The 20,433-nt window shown below is 39.8% G+C and overlaps 1 protein-coding gene, 1 long non-coding RNA gene and 1 pseudogene across 2 annotated transcripts in view; 1 reads left to right on the top strand and 2 right to left on the bottom strand.

Moving 5' to 3' along the window:
- LOC113521051 (protein MON2 homolog) overlaps nt 1-20,433 on the bottom strand; it is a 69,556-nt gene that overhangs the window by 27,463 nt on the left and 21,660 nt on the right. Inside the window, exons 19-32 of the mRNA XM_052894974.1 lie at nt 19,560-19,687; nt 19,365-19,466; nt 19,146-19,256; nt 18,068-18,243; nt 16,534-16,696; nt 15,694-15,838; nt 14,461-14,603; nt 12,435-12,542; nt 12,162-12,296; nt 11,568-11,736; nt 10,721-10,823; nt 9,399-9,546; nt 7,972-8,181; nt 7,521-7,625 (exon numbers count right to left, since the gene is read on the bottom strand). Of these exons, the coding sequence (XP_052750934.1) occupies nt 7,521-7,625; nt 7,972-8,181; nt 9,399-9,546; nt 10,721-10,823; nt 11,568-11,736; nt 12,162-12,296; nt 12,435-12,542; nt 14,461-14,603; nt 15,694-15,838; nt 16,534-16,696; nt 18,068-18,243; nt 19,146-19,256; nt 19,365-19,466; nt 19,560-19,687 (1,946 nt within the window). The remainder of the gene's footprint in view (nt 1-7,520; nt 7,626-7,971; nt 8,182-9,398; nt 9,547-10,720; nt 10,824-11,567; nt 11,737-12,161; nt 12,297-12,434; nt 12,543-14,460; nt 14,604-15,693; nt 15,839-16,533; nt 16,697-18,067; nt 18,244-19,145; nt 19,257-19,364; nt 19,467-19,559; nt 19,688-20,433) is intronic.
- LOC128200716 (uncharacterized) lies at nt 3,681-5,720 on the top strand (annotated as a pseudogene).
- On the bottom strand, nt 4,427-6,564 carry LOC128200717 (uncharacterized). Its single transcript, XR_008252850.1, has 2 exons — nt 5,745-6,564; nt 4,427-5,659 (listed from the first exon to the last, which is right to left on the bottom strand). It is a non-coding gene; the product is annotated as an uncharacterized LOC128200717 (long non-coding RNA).

The following is a 20,433-nucleotide window of genomic DNA, read 5'->3' as shown; positions in this document are numbered from 1 at the left end:
CGCCACTAACATCTGCAGGTAAAAGATTTTTTTAAACCTTTGCTGCGTCTGCTGTTTAAATTTATATATTCCATTATATATTGAACAAGATCGCGCTTAATACGGCAAATATCAAAGGCTAGTGCTGTCCCTCTTGCTGCCTAAGCGCGCGACAACCGTCCTTGGATCGGAGACATCAGTCGCTGCTTGTTACAAAGATCAAACGCATGTGGGATTCGGTTCCCCTGCGCCTTGTTCTGTGACGTATGGCATATATTATTCTAACTTACCTACTGTGTGTAATTGCCCGAGGGGACTTCATATTACATCTTTGTTTCATTTAAGAGCTTCCTCTTGTCGGTGTAACTAATTCATGCATCTTCTTTCAGCCAGTTCTATCCTAGGCCATATCCTTGACCTCCCTATACGACATGACACCTAGTGTTTTTTTTATCTCTCCCATGTAGTTATTCCTCGGTCTTCCTCTTCCTCTTTTGCCCTCTATTTTTCCCTCTACCACAGATAATATAATACTATACTAGTACAGATACATCAACTTGAACAAACAAGTGAAAAGCTCTAAATCGGTTTATTCTTCGGCTTAATTTTTAGTTTTCATATGTGCGCTAGATGCCGCTACTTTCTTAGCCGCTCGCCAGCTCAAGCTAATAAATTAATTTACCAATGACTACTAATTGCGTAAGCAACTTATAGATGGCGTAATTCTCTGTGGCGTTTGCTAATGTTGTGGAATGTTCTACCTATACATATAAATAATAATTACCTATCTATTTGAATCATTTCGGCGGTCTCGTCTTGCGTTTATACATATATAGTTCAGTAGGTAAGTATTGCACGAGACTGCGTAGGAGTTTAAATAGCTCGCTTTACATGAATCGTAATACGATTTACTTTATGTAACTCTCTGAATGTGCTAGGTTTTTTTTTTTTATAAATAGATAATATATAATATAAAAATAGGTACTTGGTATACTCGTGTTATCATAGCGTTCTATATTTGTCATTGTTAAACTAATTTAGTTACTTTAATTCAATATGCTTTATGTGTTCTTACGTTCATTGCGTGTAAATTTTGTGATAGATAAAGCGTTTTTGTGGAACAAAATGTTAGTACTGTGTGAGGATGATGACGATGATGATGAAATCAGTCATTAACTTTTAATAAAATAGTAATCTACCACCGTTTGCGTTGTTGGTATATACTAGCAGAGTACTTACCAATCAACAAGGTATAATATACAAGGATAAAGTCAAATCAGACGGCTCATCATGATTAATTCACCAGGAATAAACCATGAAATAATATACCCTGTCAATGTCGATTTTTTTTATTACCTGGATGGTAATAAAAAAGATTATCGTAGGAAATTTTTGATAAATTCGTCACAATGAGGTCGCTTCATTTTTAATGAACTTCAAAAAGAAGTAAGTTCTCAATTTGGATATATTTTTTTATGTCTGTTACTTCATAAATTATTTTTTTTATCTGAAAGGATATACTTACACATTGGTCCTATAGAAATTTTATTAAAATCGGTGTAGTAGTTTAGTTCTAAAATTTTCCAAAATCTTTAATCATCACCTATTTCATTTATATTCTTTTACTGGTGCCCTACCAGCATATACCAATATCGCAAGCAGCTTTACCATGCTATTGTTATCCACTCGCTTTTACCCACGACTTCATCAACGTGAGCAGTATATGTAGATTAATAAACAAATAGAAGCTTAAAGATAAATAGTAGCTTTAATGTTTCTGTAGGAGTACAAACTTCCTTCTGAGGTTATCAAAAGAATTATATAAAAAAACTTAAGAAAGGTGGCCATAAGAACTTCCAAATAAAAGGACGCAAAACCATCGAGTTTGGGCTCATTTAACTCGTCTTGACGAGTATCTTTGTTGATGTGAATGCAACCCCAACAAATTTGAAAAAAAAAACGTTTGTTTTAATGAATTTGGATTATGTCTGATTGATTAGGTGGTTTATCCAATGCCGTAGTGAACACGTGTCGAGGGATGAATGGTATGAGGATGTATAAACATTTTTTATCGCTAACATTGCATCTCACGATAAAATTAAAGAAAAGATATCCTTTTTTTAAAAAACAAGCTTTTATTACCTATTTGTTAATAAAATAAACTAAAAAGTTAAAAATAAATTATATCTGATAAGAAATATAACACTTTACAAGGTCATTGTAATCTTAAACGATAATTAAGCTTCTTCGTCTACGACAAAATAATGCCATATCGTACATAATTATACATTTTTAACACTAAAAATTTACACCTTAATTATTAAATGTTCCCATTTTTTCACAGTCCCAATTTTATAAATAAAAGCTTTTTACATTGTGATAGCAAGAGGAAAAAGAAGGTGTGAAATATTCTTAATTATACCACAAATGTAAAAAAATATACAAACTTCTGCAAATCTTTTGACTTTTTTTCAAACATTTTATCAAGATTTTTTTTTAGTTTCGCGAACAATTAATTTTTATCCGTAATAAGCTTGTTTCCACAAAGAATAAATCGGCTGGCATAGGCTGTCTAATGATTAATCATGTTATGTAGTAACCAAAAAAACACTTTTTTCATTAAAATAATTAAAGATTATCAATATTTACGGAAAATAAAATGCGCAAAATTGACCATTTACTCATGTGACATTGAACACCAATCAGAGAAGCGTGACGTCACGACTCGTGAAACATCATGTTGTTGCTGTTAGGCATGGGCAAATGAAAAAATATATCGATATTTTGATATATCGAAATATTTGTACATCGTCAAAATTTTAGTTTCGAAAATTAAATACGAATTGGTAGTCATGTAGTTTTATTAATTCAAAACAATACAAACAAACATCAAGAGTTTAGTCAAATCAATAGTTGTCAGATATCGACATGAGAAGTACTCTCTATTTTATGTGCTTCCCTGTCAATCTGCTCTTATTATCTGGCACTGCCAAGTTAATAGCAGACGCAAGCCTTTCTAACGACATGGAAGATGCTTAGCATATTGAGTATTTTAAAGCGATTTAAGAAAGAACCGGTGTGGATCTGATTCCTTTCTAGTAGTGGTTGGTCGAGATACTGCTTAAGCTCATTGGGGACAGAGCCAGCGCTTGGAACCTCTGCCGCAGCTACGCTAACATTTAAAAGTTTCTCATATTTTGCTACCTAACCTAACCTACTGGAGGAAAGGGATTGTTAGCAATGGAATTTGACAGCCACAATGCTAGCAATATGCCCGACCGATATTAGGTCGACCTCCACGTGGTTCCCCCTGTAAACTATCGTGAACAATTCTTGTTGAATTCGTCACCATGGGCTAACTACTTCATCCTCACCTATCATCATTCACTGGTGCCCCGCCGGTGTACACAGATAGCGCGGGTGGAGTTACCATTCCATTATCATCCATTAAAAAAAATCTAACCTACTGTTAATTTGGTTGTCAATGTCAATATATCACTGTCATATGTCCACAAAACACAGACTTTTTTAATTATGGGGAATCATAAAAAAATATCGAACTTGATATCCGGGAAAAAAATATAGATTATTGATATATCAAGATTTAAAATATGGACGATAATTATCAATTATTTTTTTAAACAATATCGATATTTTGATATATCGATATTTTTTAACAAGCCTAATTGCTGTCATTTTCGTATACAGTGAATTGATTATTTGATATTTTTTTCGTTTTAGCCATAATTGTTAGATCGATACAGTGTATTTTAAATTTAATCTCGAAAGACAGGTATAATTCGCTATGGAATTAGGTTTCACTAAAGCAACCATCAGTAATTTGCCCAGAATTGACGCCGTTATGCTTTGCAAATTTTTTGCTGCAAACGCCGATTTTTGCTCGTCCGAAATGTTAAAATTTCCCTGTAAGTATAATGTAAAAAACTAACATAAATCTTATCTATTTAGCATTTACCAGTCCGAAATTTGCATTTACCTACTTTGTACCAACCTACTATGTAATAATAACTGGTTTAGAGGTTAGCCAGTACAAAGTTTTAATTAATTAATTTTATTAATAAATTTTTTATTTCAGGTCACGAGCTTCATACGGAGATGATGCTGTAAGCTATGTGCAACTTAAGCGCGATGGCAAATTATGTATTATAAAGTGCAAAATATGTCCTGAGCACAAAGTTCATGCAAAACTGTATAGGTGCACAGTTGTCATTGATAAGGAAGATAAGACTGTTCTTTCTGTGCAATGTGAAGACTGCGTAACTTCACAGGCTGGTTGTAAGAATGCAATAGCATTTTTAATGTGGGTTCATCACCGAAACGAAGAGTCCTCATGCACATCTGTTGAATGCTACTGGAAAAAAATTAAATTATCAAGAGTTGGTAATACCATAAAAGATATGACGGCCAAAGATTTATCTAAGGGCAGCCTTCTCATACTGTCAAACTCATCTGTTTTGAAGTTTCTAGAAGAAGGAAAGAACAGGAAAATTGAGGATTGTGAACTCCTTAAGTTTCAATGCATCAGTTTGTGTGGAAATATAAAGAGAAATGTGTAGATAATTTTTTAAAAATGTAAAGATATCTGCATCTGTAATAAAAAAGTTGGCATGAGCTGCGGTATGGACGAATAACCGCATCAAGAGCATTTGAGGTTAGCGGCTGTAAAAAGAATGATGGTACACTTGTGTCTCTAATATAAGGGGCAAAAATACCTGATACTCCATCAATGACACGTGGACATATCTTAGAAGCTCAAGTAGGGAAAACTGTGGAGGTAAAACTGAATAAAAAAATTAATAAGTGTGGTCTAATATTAAATGGAGATTATCTGATGATCGCTGGTTCCTCTAATGGCATATTGGAAGATGGCTTAATTGAAATTAAATGCCCTAATAATAATAATAATAATAAATAATAAACTTTATTTTCCTTAAACAAAGCCAATGGTACAATATAACTATGACACCACACTAAGCAAAGCCTGTCTCGTGGAAGTCAAAGCTTGAAATTTAACTATTATGGTGCGGCGAACAGGGTTAATTTAAATATGTGATAGTGTAAAAACTTATAAAAATTACATTAAAAATGGTGAAGCCACACAAAAGTATTATACTCAAATGCAGATACAAATGTGTTTAACTGGAATGAGAAATTGTTTCTTTTGTGTGGCTGATCCTGATTACAGCCAAAATAAAGTGGTTGACGTATTAATGGTTCAATATGATCCAAAATATATTGAAAATATAATCAAAGATTTGTTGGATTTATGAAAAACAATATTTATTCTTTATAACAGTGTAGAACTAAAATAAAAATACAAATAAAATTGTTTTATTTTATTAATGAATCTTAGATAGATAGGTATATGTATAGGTAGATGCAGATGGTACATATAAAGAAACATCACTATCAGACTGCTCTGCTTTGATAAATATATTGTGATTTTGCCGAGGCCGACAGCTCTTAAATTTATAATTTTCATTGGTATGAATGGGGATGTGGAGACAGATATTTGTAATGGTTTCAAAGATGATACTGTCTTTTATTTTAGTTTGGATAGCTTTACTTTTGAAATTGTGTGTTACTAATGCTTGAACAGATTTATCCGCTGTCAGTGCAAATAAAGCTTCAGGTACATCCTCTCCAACTTTTTGAAAATCTAAAAATAAACACAATATGGTCATAATAATAATGCCTTAATACATGTTTCAAACTGCAAATCATTTGTTTTGTTTGTTACATACCTGAACTTGTTGAAGTATCCTTGATAGATAAACTTGATGTACTACTCATACTTTATTCTGGTTTATTCAAATACTCTGTGATTGTTGACATTCTTTGTTATTTCAACATATATGGTCGTTTGATATCGCTGCATGTACTTTTCTTTCTATCTTCTTGGTATTCGAATTTCTTTGGTATACAATCTGGCTTCATGCGTACTTGAGAGATTTTCCCATAATACGATACTCCATATACTTATACATATTGTTTGGGAACTAAAACAATACAAAAAGTATAAATTATTTCATTTTTTAAAACAAAAATAATGTTATAAATTTTAAAAAATAACACAAACATATTCAAGTCCTATCATTTTATAACTTATGGTTACATAACCTATAAAGGTATGCTTTTATATGGTAGATTTTGCTAAATTCATTACTTTTACTTTATATTTACCAATAGATACATTAACTTGGCTTAATACTTACATCAAAATGTTCTTCATTGAAATAAAGTGTTGAGTCACTTGATATATTAGAAGCATCTTGCCTCCTTGCTATTTCTTACCACTTTTTACGTATTCGCTTATTATTAGGAACATATATGAATAATTTATTCGGTGTTTTTATCGTTGTATTTTATTCATTATTTCTTATTAAAATCAATTGACCGTCATAAACAACCACGAATGTTTTGCGAGGCGTGACGTCATCTTCAACGTCAACAGTCTTGACCTTTTTCGATGTCAATTTTGAATTCATTACTAAAAACCCAAAATTCCTAGGTATTTTTTTTAAATAATATATTTTTAGCTAAGCCAAGCTATATTTTTAAACTCATTTCCAAATTTTGTCAAGTAGCGTATTGCGAGAAAATATCCAATCTGGCAATATTGTATCTAGGGGTTAAGGGTGAACGCATAAAACAGATTTAGTAGTACTCTAAATAGAAGCAGCGCCATCTGTGAAATGACGTGGACAAACTTGTAGCACGATCTCGTTAACTAAATGATGCTAATTAAATCGAAGCACAATAGTTTCCTGATAGAAATAAAACAATTTTTGAATTTTAATATAACTAATGAGATTTGGTTTAATTTTATTCATTTTTACGTTTTTAGGAGATTTTTAAAATAAAAGTATACATATTTTATAAATGATTTTGTTTGTTTTCTAAGACTTACGGAAGCATTAACAGTGACTAGTATCGCCATCTATTAAAAATTTTTCCGCGCGGCCATTTTTTTTTCGTCATCGTGTCTCCCTGCCTCTACTATGCTCTTAAAAAAATTGTCATGTCGTATAAGGTGGCCCAGCATTTTGTCTCTTCTATTCTCTATTATTTTAATTCATGTACTTTTCTCGTTCACTCTTTTAAGGACTTCCTCATTCGTTAGTTTTTCTGTCCAGCTTATCCTTTCCATTCTTCTCCATGTCCACATTTCGAATGCCTCAAGTATCTTTTTTTCTTTTTGCGTCATTGTCTATGTTTCACACCCATATAATGCTATGCTCCAAATATAAGTTTTTATAAATTTTTTAAGGATTATTTTGGCTATTTTTGATGTAAATATATGTTTTTTGTTATAGTAGGCCTGTTTTCTTAATATTACTATGTGTAATAAATATGTTTTATATGATTGAGTAACGACATTCTATAGACTATCCTTACAATGCCATATATATATTCGATCTTATTTAGTTACAGAATACCGTGTCTTTCTCTCTCTTTCTTTCTCCCCACTAGCGGATCCGCTAATAAAATTTATATGACAGCATTATAGAACATTTTACCTGCAATAACAATGACGCGATCTGCGCCGTCTCGTCCGGCTGCAGTTCGCTGCTGCGCCGCCTCGTCTTGTCTGCCCCTAACCTTTGTACTGCCGTATGTAGGGCCTGCCACAATTTACAAAAAAAAAAACAATTTAAAATTAAGTACCTTTTACACTGCAAAAAAGCGACTTGCATAACAAAACACACCTACTAAAGGTGAGATGTCATCGATATATTAACTAAAACTTTAACTGTGGTTGCCAACCTGCCTGCGAAGCGTGGCAAGTACTGGCAACACCCCCCCTCACAGGTGGATGCCTATGTTCAGTATATTAATGACTGATATGAGGACACCAAATTTTATTTAAAACCGTTCAAGTTTTTGAGCGAGAAAATGTATCTAACATTCATCCGTTACGAACTTGGCATTTCTAATTGCAGTAGGATTAACAAATGGAGCGCGCGGCACCTGCAGCAGATGCGGCAGCACAGAGATGCAGGGCGCGGGCGCGGCGCGGTACAGCGACGCGGCCGCCGCCAGGCAGCGCGCGCTGGCGCCACCGCTGCCGCCGCTGCTGCCGCCGCCGCCGCCGCTGCCGCTCGACTGCGAGCACGCGCGAGCCAGCGACGTCAGCGCCACGAACATCGGCGGCAGCAGCTCGTGCCGTATTAGTGCTTCCTACGGGAATATACGGAAATTAGTAACTTTTTTTTATTGCCGATGTTTCAACGTCGTGGGATCCACGTCGAAGCAGATATGTAGGTACTATTTACCTGCAAAGATCTTTTCATCACGTTAAGTCCTGATTGTGTATTTAAAATATACGGGATCTACTCATAACATGAAAATTTGTACATTTTACGACCTTTACCGATGAAGAATAAGCTTTGGGCGCTTTTATCTTTTTCCATGCATAGTATATGGTGAACTTCAATGATATTACCATACACTTCCACGATATATCGTGCAATTAAACGCTTTTTATACTTTACTATGTAAGTTTGAGTTGCCAGAGTCTGGGTGTCCCAGTGCCTTATGTCCAAACCCTCAAGTTCCGAATGGCTGAGTGTCTAAGTATCCAGTGTCTGAGCGTTCAGTGTCCAAGTGTTTAAGTAGCTGAGAGTCCAATGTTCGAGTGACTGAGCGTTCGATGTCCGAGAGCCTGATGTCTGAGTGCCTAAATGTTCGAATGTCCAGTGTCCGAGTGCCCAGACTCGAGTCTCAGATGTCTGAGTGTATATAAAGTTGTTAAGAGAGCGACTGACTGAAAACCAGCGCTATGCAGCTGTACACATTGCATTGGAACACTCATAGTATTAGCAAAGCCAGTTCCTTTTGCCTAATACGAGACACTTCTTATATATTTTCTGTTGTAACTACGTGTTTTTCTGGCAATAAATATAGTCTGTTCTATTCGAAAGTTCGAGTGTCTAATATCTAAGTTTCTAATCTGCGAATGTCTACTATTCCAGTGTCTGATCTCTGTGTCCAGTGTCTAAATATGAGTGTCCAGTGATAGAGTGTCTAATGTCCAGGTGTCCAAAACTCGAGCCTCAGAAGTCTGAGTGTCTAGTGTGATAGTATCCATTGTTCGTAAATCTAGTGTCCGAGTGTCTGATATCCGAGTGACCGATGTCTAAGTGCCCGATGTCTGAGTGTCCAATTGCTGAATGTTCAGTGTCCAATGTGCGAGTATCTGAGTATCCAATGTTTGAGCTTCCAGTAGCCAAGTGTCTGAGTGTTCAGTGTCCATATGTCAGATGTCTAAGTGTCTGATGTCCGAATGCCTAATATCCGAATATTTGAGATGAACATTGATATTGTATCGAGATGGGCACGCGGTTAAAGTGAGCGAGTGAAGGATGATCACGAGACAAGGTGGGAGTAAGCGTCACCTTGTGCACGGTGTCGAGGCAGTGCAGCGCGTGCAGGCTGACGGGCGCGGCGGCGGTGGCGAGCGAGTCGAGCGCGGCCGCGGCCGGCTCCACCGAGCACACCCGCGACACGCACTCGCCCAGCCGCGCCACGTCCGCCGGCGAGAACCTGCCGGGGACAACACGCGGCCGGCTCAATACCGATCATTATCTACCAACACCTAACTGACATTTATTAAAGAGGACGATTGTCAGTAATGAAGATTAGTAGTTCCAGTATTAGCAAAATATCCTTCTAAATCGACCTCCATACGCCTCTCCCTCAGTCCCAGAAATCATCGTGATTATTTTTTGATAAATTCGTCACGATGGACCAACAGCAAGTCTGATTCTTTCTTATTGTCATTTACCATCATTCGCTGACGAAATTACTATAAAAAATAACATTTATCACTTTACATACCACTTGATTTCATTAATTTACTTTCGGTTTTATCGTATTTGGAATAAATTTTGAATTAGAATGTATACAGAATACATCCTAATTCGTCGACTTCAGTACAATGTTTTCCATGTTAGGAAATATTTGCGGTTAACAGTTAATTTATTAGTTTCTATTAAAAAAAGAACCTCTTCGATATTCTAAATTTAAAATTCAGATACCGTCCAGCAATTTCTATCATCGTCTTTTAAGGATTGCTGGCCAGTTATATCTTAGTTAATGCAAGATAATATTTCAATTAAAACCAATAACTACAAGCTTAAAAATATATTTTAAAAAGATACAATTTTGTGGAGAAAGGTAACAGGACGAATTTTGAATCTCATGTTCACTTAATTAATATAAATATAAAAGAACACCTCATTAAAATCTGTAAAAATAAAAGATACACATAAGGATAAAGTAAAAACCAGAGGGAGACTTTGTACAAAAGTCGTTTGCTTGGGTACCTCTATCCCATTCGTGTTTCAACCGTGAAGCAGTTGTGTTTGCATGGCTGTGTTTCGGTTTGAAGGGTGGGATATGGCGTGAATTTACGAAGTACAGAGAAATAACACCTAAGTCCTCAGGAATGGCAACGCATAGGGGGTATCATGGGTGAAACAGTATACTCTGTTATGTCCATGGTACTGCTCATGTCTATAGGCGACCATTACCACTTTCCATCAGGTGGGCCGTCAGTTTGTTTGCCATTCTAAGTTGTATAAAAAAAAAGAGGATATATGGTATATGCTCCATGGTAAAGTGGTTAACTTTCAGGTGTTATATACGCCATGTATAATTTTGTTATGTACATAAAAGTTGAATAAGTAATATATAAATAAATATATAATAAACTCACGTGGGCCTGATATGCTGGAATATAAGTGGAAATATCTGGACGAGCGTCGTGAGGAAGTTGAGTGAGGGCGCGTACGGCTCCGGCGGCTTGCCGTCCTCGCCCACTGCAGCACAACACATATGTACTATTATAAAAATGTTTCATCAAAATGGATCCTCGACCCACATGATGGAAAATACTATTATTATTATTCCACTGCTGGTCTTCATACATCATAGGTCACACATACATTCAACACAGGTCTTCCCCACAAGGAGAGTTTTGCCAGTAGTTGCCACGCTTGGCAGGCATATTGGCAACTGCAGTTAGATTTTAGAGATGTTTTAAGAGGGATGCTGCTGTCTATCCCTCGCCCTGGGGGAGAGGGATTGTTAATAACAGAGACTAAGAGCCCCATTGCTAGCAATATACTCAACCAGGTCGACCTCCATGTGGTCTTCCCTGGAAACCATCGTGCTGAATTGCAAGTGTATTCATCACGATGGACTAATTGACCTGTCTTTTCATTCTTATCTATCATTACTCACTGGTGCCCCGCCAGTGTAAACCGATAGCGCAGGCGGGATTACCACTCCATCATCACCCGTTAAAAATATCTCTTGCCCTTCCTTAATCGACTCTTACGACACCCGTGGGAATGGAAGGGGTGGCCTAACCACACGACCATGTGGAATGTGCCTATAAAAATACGGGGTATGGAGGCATAATACCATAGTCATCAACAATAGTAATTTTAGCGGTACCATGGCGATTATAGTGCATTCTACGATGTCCATGGTGCTTTAGATGTCTACAGGGGTCACTTTCTAGCAAGCGGCTTATCATCAAATATTATAAAAAAACGTACCTTGTGCCTGGTCTCCGGAGAGAGAAGAAGCGATGTCGGTCCATGCGGCCCAGGCGGCAGCCCACACGTGCCGCTGCAGGGCGCTGCTCGAACCCGCGGCATCAGCCTCGGCCGCGCGGCCCGCCGCCGACACTACCTCCTGGAACGACTTCAGTGCAGCCACCGACACCTGCGTGAAGTAACGTTCATATTTTAATTTAATTTAATTTAAATTTATTTATATTAATTTTTGTAATATTTGTCGTGTGTGCCCTGTCATAGAATAGGCCACCCCTTCCTTTCCCGTGGGTGTCGTAAGAGGCGACTAAGGGAGGGTGAGAGATTGGCAGCAGTGCCCCTCTTAAAACATCTTTAAAAGCCTAAATACTGTTGGCCAACTTGCCTGCCAAGGGTGGCAACTATTAGCCAGACTCTCCTTGTGGGGAAGGCTTATGTTTGCCGATTGGAACGCCATTTCTGTGTCAGACTCAGAACTTTTCATCTTACTCTCGAAGAAATACAGATAAGAAGCTTATATTTTGCAATTAAAGTTTAAAATTGTATGCGAAAATAAACAAATTATCAATAAAAAGTTAATTCGGGATAATAATATACCTCGTGACTGCGTGTGAGTGCAAAGTCTGTGATGTATTCGAGTAGCGTCGCCCAGGATCTGTTGAAGTCTCCTACAGTGGTTAGCAGCTGAAACCTCGAATGGAACACGCGGGATACTCCAGACAAGGTTAATACCTGTTGGAAAATTAATGGTATCAGTCACTTTTTCTAGTCTTATAAAATACTGCATTTCGTTCCAAGGTATTTTATAACCTTTAAAATTGGAGAAAAAAAAACTTAGACATATAATATTACGAGCATAACGTTTCTCACCTGCGTCTCGGCCCATTGTTTCTGCGCCGTGTTTCTCGTGTGATGTATTAATATGTGTTCACCTGTGTCTACTTTCTCGGAACTGGCAATTTTTGCTTGTTTCTGAACCTGTCGATGAAAAATGATTTTTTTAGTTCTATACATATTATAGTATACCAGGTCTCTCAATACACAGAAAGTATTGCGAGAAAAAGTTTTTAGGTATGTGAGACTGGCCAGTTATAATTTATTTAAAAATATGATTACTTATAAGTAAAAATAGATACGTTCTAAATTCAAAATTTCCCTCCACATTTTTTGCAAGCTAATAAAAATTACCGTGTTTCATTAAAAAATAGATTTGTGTCGAGAACATTTTCGAGCTATGATTTTTTACAATTTTAAGTGTCACCTGATACCGGACGAATCGTATGATAGACTTCAAATGGCATTCATGGAATGAAGACCCTTCTAAGAGCAATCGTGTATCGTTGGAATAATAAATTTAAACGCGGTCGACGAACTTTGGGGGATGAAGAAAGAAGTGGTCGCCCTTTGACGGCTGTTACGGAAAAAAACGTGCTAGCAGTGAAAAATTTGATCCAAGACAATAGACGAGTTACATACCAAGAGATTCAAAAAACTGAGATCAGGAGCAGAAACATCTACGCAGGGTGCCGCACAACCTCACCGATCAGAAGCAGGCAAGGGTGAAAGGGTGTCAATTCCTTTACGAAACCAAAGAGGCATTAGCGCCAAATGGTATACTACCAAATACTTGACAGAAGTTTTCTCTGTTGTGAGCAACAAGCGACCAAACACAGGGCTTCGCGGGCTACTGCTCCACCACGATAATGCGCCCGCCAACACCGCAATCCTTACGAGGGACTTCCTAGACAGCACACCGGCGGTACCTGGTCCAGCATGGGGAACAGCACGGCGAGCAGCGCGCGCCAGGCGGGCCGCGCGAGCAGCGCCCCGTGCGGCCACGGCAGCTGCTGCAGGGTGCGGCGCGGGGGCGGGCGGTACCTGGTCCAGCATGGGGAACAGCACGGCGAGCAGCGCGCGCCAGGCGGGCCGCGCGAGCAGCGCCCCGTGCGGCCACGGCAGCTGCTGCAGGGTGCGGCGCGGGGGCGGGCGGTACCTGGTCCAGCATGGGGAACAGCACGGCGAGCAGCGCGCGCCAGGCGGGCCGCGCGTGCGGCCACGGCAGCTGCTGCAGGGTGCGGCGCGGGGGCGGGCGGTACCTGGTCCAGCATGGGGAACAGCACGGCGAGCAGCGCGCGCCAGGCGGGCCGCGCGAGCAGCGCCCCGTGCGGCCACGGCAGCTGCTGCAGGGTGCGGCGCGGGGGCGGGCGGTACCTGGTCCAGCATGGGGAACAGCACGGCGAGCAGCGCGCGCCAGGCGGGCCGCGCGAGCAGCGCCCCGTGCGGCCACGGCAGCTGCTGCAGGGTGCGGCGCGGGGGCGGGCGGTACCTGGTCCAGCATGGGGAACAGCACGGCGAGCAGCGCGCGCCAGGCGGGCCGCGCGAGCAGCGCCCCGTGCGGCCACGGCAGCTGCTGCAGGGTGCGGCGCGGGGGCGGGCGGTACCTGGTCCAGCATGGGGAACAGCACGGCGAGCAGCGCGCGCCAGGCGGGCCGCGCGAGCAGCGCCCCGTGCGGCCACGGCAGCTGCTGCAGGGTGCGGCGCGGGGGCGGGCGGTACCTGGTCCAGCATGGGGAACAGCACGGCGAGCAGCGCGCGCCAGGCGGGCCGCGCGAGCAGCGCGCGGCCACGGCAGCTGCTGCAGGGTGCGGCGCGGGGGCGGGCGGTACCTGGTCCAGCATGGGGAACAGCACGGCGAGCAGCGCGCGCCAGGCGGGCCGCGCGAGCAGCGCCCCGTGCGGCCACGGCAGCTGCTGCAGGGTGCGGCGCGGGGGCGGGCGGTACCTGGTCCAGCATGGGGAACAGCACGGCGAGCAGCGCGCGCCAGGCGGGCCGCGCGAGCAGCGCCCCGTGCGGCCACGGCAGCTGCTGCAGGGTGCGGCGCGGGGGCGGGCGGTACCTGGTCCAGCATGGGGAACAGCACGGCGAGCAGCGCGCGCCAGGCGGGCCGCGCGAGCAGCGCCCCGTGCGCGCCCACGCAGCTGAACAGCGTCTGGCTCGCCGCGCGCCGCACCGGCGCCCGCGGCTCGATGCACAGTGCGCCTGCGCAAGTCCACAGCCTCCGTTACATATACCGGTAACACGAACGGACTCACCGTTCTATTGCAATTCAATTAAAAAAAACAAAACTCGCTACTGTCGTTCTATAGGGCGCGGTTGTATTCGAATACAGTGCGAGTACGATCCATTGGGATAGATGTAGAAACATATACAAAGATCGAATACCACCAAGTTTGCGTGATAGTATACACCAAAATAAAATGTTAATAGGCGACGGTTACCACTTTCCATCAGGTGGGCCGTCAGCTCGTTTGCCACTTTAAATTGCATAAAAAATAGTACATTACTGCAGCGGCCAACAACTGAAGCATTGATTAACGAACGTACAAATGTGTGAACACACATACGTGAGTCCATCAATGCCTAGTTGTGGCCAAGGCTTGTATAGTACATTTCTCAAATAATGCGCGGAAATCAAAAACACAATTATACTTTTTAAATTCAATGACGAATAACAAACAATAATAATTTTTCACGCACCATAATGTTCCTTTGTTTTTTTTTTTTTTAATAAACAGCTTTCTATTTGCAAGACAATTCGAAATTTAAATAAAACCTTGTATTAGTTACCTCCTTGGTAGCCATGTTTCGAAGTAAAAGGTCATTACATTTTTAAATTACAGGACAGATATGAGTTTACATAGTAATTTATCTAGCCGCAAAACGACAGATATAGATTTTTATAGAACTTTTGCCGGCCGCTACCCGCATGTATCTGGCCAGTACGGCAATTTTGATTTATCTCGAAGAAGATTGTCAAAATAATGTTTATATTTCCAAGCATGTTTAAGAAAAAACTATATAATAGTGTAAATATAATGTGAGTGTGTGGATAATTCACTGAGGCAGATGTAGAAATACATCTAGAGACCGTCAAGGAGCAGAAAGCAGCTAATATATGATAACTAGTGTAAGTAGTATAACGCGAGTGTGCGTGCAAGCGTGTGGTCAATAAAACAGATGTAAAGACACATCAAAAGTCGGTTAAATGGCGTTAAGAGGTGTGATACATAAACTCTTATAGTAGTACAATATGAGTGTGAGTGTGAGTGCAAATGTGTGAGTGACTCACTGAGACGGATGTAGAGGCACATCCAGAGCCGGTCGAGTGGCGCCAAGTCGGCGTTGTGCGGCAGCTCGGGACACACCGCCGCCTCGCTTGCCAATGCCGCTACCAGCTTGTCGCGGTTGTGGTACAGGTAGTCGGATATGTTCCACTGTTCAACGACATTAATTTACAATAGTACCAAAATGTAGGCAACAATTACTAGTCTAGCGACTTTGGCATCTCCCAAACGTTTACTTGTCAATTTTGTCAAAATTGAATATTTTAGAGTCAAGACGTATTGTAACTGTGCTGCTACAATCAATACTAACAATACGTCCCGGATTCACACGAGTAGATAAAATTTTCAAAAATAGTATGTTATGAATCTATATTATATAGCTTTATATATGTGAAAGAATTTTCGAAATTGATTGAGTAGTTTTTGGGTTAATCATTCATTCACTCATATCAGCTGTTAACTGTATATTGTTAAACATTGGCCTCCCCATAAGAGGGCGAGAGAGAAGGGGGGGAGGTTGCCATTAGGCAACCGTAGTTAGGCTTTGGAGATGCTTTAAGAGGGACGCTGCTGCCCATCCCTCACCCTCCCTTAGTCGCCTCTTACGACACCCGTGAGAATGGAAGGGGTGGCCCATTCTATATCGGGACCACACGGTAAATACTATTTATATATTTAAAAATAAAAAAAACTTTATCTACTCAGTTTGTATTCACCTCATTGTTCGATAATGAAGTGTAAAAGTTATCATAAGACATTCCTAAAAACTTGTTTCTGAAACAATTGTACATCACATAATTTATATATTTTTATTTAGTTTTATTACTTAAGAGAAGCATTCCCACCATTAGTCCTACGGCAGTCAAGCTAATGTTGAGTTCCTTGGTCTGGTGAGCGAAGGCTGCAGCTGTGGTCAGGACCTTGCGTAGACAGCGCGGACCAGCACAGCCGAGCAAATCTCCCGCGACTACCTGGGCGCACTGGAACGCAGACCTGATCAGCTGTTCGCTGCAACCAATAATATTATTATTATTACTTCAGTCCACTGCTGAACATAAGCTTTCCCCATAAGGGGAGTTTACCAGTAGTTGCTACGTTTGGCAGGCGGGTTGGCAACCGAAATTAAGCTTTTAGAGATGTTTTAAGAGAGATACTGCTGTCTATCCCTCGCCCTCCCTTAGTCGCCTCTTACGACATCCAAGGGAAAGGAAGGGATTAGCCCGGTCCATGTATGACCCGGCATCAATGTACGTACATAAAACAAATACATTTCCAAAAATTACAATTACAAGACACTCGATATAGTTGCAGTGCATTCATATTTCTCCATCCCCTCCCCCCTCCCTTCTTTAGACAACTGGTAAACCAATATACAGATAGATAAATTATTTTCTCAAACATGCTTGGAAATGTGAGCATTATTTTGACATCTTCTTCGAGATAAATCAAAATTGCCGTACTGGTCAGATACATGCGGGTAGCGGCCGGCAAATGTTGTATGAAAATCCATATCTGTCGTGTTTTGCGGCCAGATAAATTACTATGTAAACTCATATCTGTCCTGTAATTTAAAAATGGAATGACCTTTTACTTCGAAACATGGCTACCAAGGAGGTAACTAATAAAAAGTTTTATTTAAATTTCGAACTGGCTTGCAAATAGAAAGCTGTATATTGGAAAAAAAAACAAAGGACATTATGGCGCGTGAAAAATTATTATTGTTCATTATTCGTCATTGAACTTAAAAAATAAAATTGTGTTTTTGATTTCCATGCATTGTTTGAGAAAAGTACTATACAAGCTTTGGCCATAACTAGACATTGATGGACTCACGTATGTGTGCCTCGGCTTCGCCTCGGCCCACATTCGTGCGTTCGTCCATCAATGCCTCATTTGTTGGCCGCTGCAGTAATGTACTATTTCATTACGCGCATTAGATAGAACAAGACAGGTATATCCACTATCTTGTTATTTCTGATGTGTACGGCAATGACATTTTTGATGGGCATTAATAGTTATGTTTTCCCGTGTGATTCCAGCATAGAATATGGCACCCCTTCCTTTCTATAGTCGTCGTAAGAGGCGACTAAGGGAGAGCGAGGGATGGGCAGCAGTGTCCCTCTACAAACATCTCCAAAGCCTAACTGCAGTTGCCATTCCGCCTGCAAAGCACGGCAGCTACTGGTAAGACTCCTTTAGGGGGAGGTTTATGTTCAACAATGGACAGTTAAAAGCTGATATGATGATAGTAGATAATAGTTAACTATGAATAAAGCAGGTCTTATTTATTCATTTAATCTTTATTTACCACATTACAAAAAAATATTTGGTACAAAAGGTGGACTTAAGGTCTGGCTGGGCATATAGGCAGTAGGTCACCTGTGGTGCGACGAGATGGCCGAGATGATCTCCATCATGAGCGGCCAGGCGGCGCCGAGCTGGTCGCCGAGCGAGTGCAGCAGCCGCGCCGCGCACTCCAGCTGCCGCGCGCGGACGTCGCAGTGCCGCACCGCGCACAGCTCCGACAGCGGCTCCAGCAGGAGGCGTTGCCGCGCCTGCGGGAACCACACCACATTACATATTGCGAGTACATACCAATCGTTTGCTGGAAGAGATCTCTTTTAACGATAAGTCAAACCCTACCAACAAGTTGTTAAACTAAACGATTTGAGACGTCGATATATTAAAAGCCTATGGCACTTGGTTTTACAGTAATATATACATAAATAGATTAATGGAGTGTACGCTATTGTAAAATACCGAAGAATAGATTTATGTATAGAGTAAAAATTTATTTTTTTAATCAATTTAGAATGGCAAACAAGCTGACGGCCCACCTAATAAGAACTGGTAACCGTCGCCTATAAACATGAGCAGTACCATGGACATAACAGAGTATACTGTTTCGCCTATGATACCCCCCATGCGTTGCCATTCCTGAGGACTCAGGTGTTATTCCTCTGTACCCTGTAAATTCACTGCCATATCCCACCATTGAAACCGAAACACAACCATGCAAAAATAGCTGCTTCACGGTAGAAACAAGAATGGAACAGAGGTGCCCAAGCAAACGACTTTTGTACAAAGTCTCTCTCTGGTACATGTATTCATTAGTTTAGACTGTTCGGTTCTAGATGGCGCTTTTTATTATCAAAATTATAACGAGAGAATTTAAGATTTACTAAATATAAGTTTTACTAAATTAATAATAATGAACCTGAAAGCCTCATATTGCATTTTAATTGAATCAATCTTTAGTACAATCTCAAAGTTAAATATAAGACATATTTAGTTATATTGATTATTGGTCCTTCGAGCCAGATCTAACAGTAGGCATATCAATTAGATTAAATTGTTATAACAAAATTAATATCCCGACAAAGCAAATGTAGACGAATTGGTCTCAAATTTATTATTTTGTTAATTGCTGGTTGAAATAAAATTGAAATCTACTTACTTCTGTAACCAGTTCTGGGTTGTTGTGATGGTATTGGAATGCTGCTTGAACTAAGTACGTAATGGCTTCCACACCCCACTCCCTCATTCTTATGTGAGGATGTTGGCACACCTTTAAAATTTAAAATAATATTATGTTAAAGAATAAACAAATATATTTATTTAGAGATTTTACTCACTGACCACCAATGATTTAGCGAGCAATGTGATGAATGCTTACTTCTAGAAGATGATTGGTGATAGGCCTCCAAATAACTTCTATCCTGTGCATATTGGCTAAGCCAGTTTCAAGTAGTTTCGCTACAGCAAACAGAGATGGCTCCTGAAATAATATTACAATCCATTTAATTTTCATCCTATAAAAAAAGGTCTGTGAGATTACTATAAATCTCTAATAATAAGATTAAAAAATTACCCTATTAGAGTAAGCTAGCTCCATCGCTTCATTGGACAGCTTGCACAGCGCGTCGATAAGGTGATGCAGCGCTACGTCGTCCAAATTCTTGGATGACTCGAACACACGCGACAGCATCGCTGAAAGCGCTGGAAGGTGCACCATATTCTTATTACATTTATTTGAAACCACTTTAAATTTCGAACCTCGCATTCGAAAATCATAAAATATTTGGCGGTGTTCTAATTTAAATGTATAAAGGCGCGCATTTTTTATTATTAATAATAAAAAAAAAACACACACCCAAACATTTTGTATTGGTATCTATCTAAGAGAATGTTCTACCAATGAAACTGTATTACCCAAAGTTGATATAAAATTAAAACTGCCGAATTTCCGCTATAATTTTCCCTATATTTTTATGCCGCATTTGACAAGACAATATTTTTTTATTTCTATGTTACAGCAAGGATACTGGCTTAATAGAAACTATTAAAAAATATGTCGAAGTACGACAAAAAATATTGAGCCTTCTATATTAACATGCTAATTTATTCTTTATTGTACACAAAAAGTTATTGAAATGGAAAAACAAATATAATAGTGCACAAAGGCGAGCTTATCTCCAATAGAGATTTCTTCCAGCAAACCCAATATGAGAAAACTGACAGTTCATTAGTAGTTACAGTCATACATGTGTACCAATCGACTTAAATGTTATAGTTAAAAATAAATAAATAAAAATATATATAAGTAATATATATATATAAATAGATAGATATATATTATATATAATACACAAATATAATAAGTACGTACATCAGCATTGTGAGAGGTAATAAATCTTCAGACGCGATTCGTAAATCCCAATGCTTGGGCTATTTCTAATTTCATG

The sequence above is a fragment of the Galleria mellonella genome, unplaced genomic scaffold, assembly GCF_026898425.1.
Source record: "Galleria mellonella isolate WM207_F2 unplaced genomic scaffold, CSIRO_AGI_GalMel_v1 utg261, whole genome shotgun sequence".
NCBI lineage: Eukaryota > Metazoa > Arthropoda > Insecta > Lepidoptera > Pyralidae > Galleria > Galleria mellonella.
This window is presented reverse-complemented; position numbering and strand designations above follow the sequence as displayed.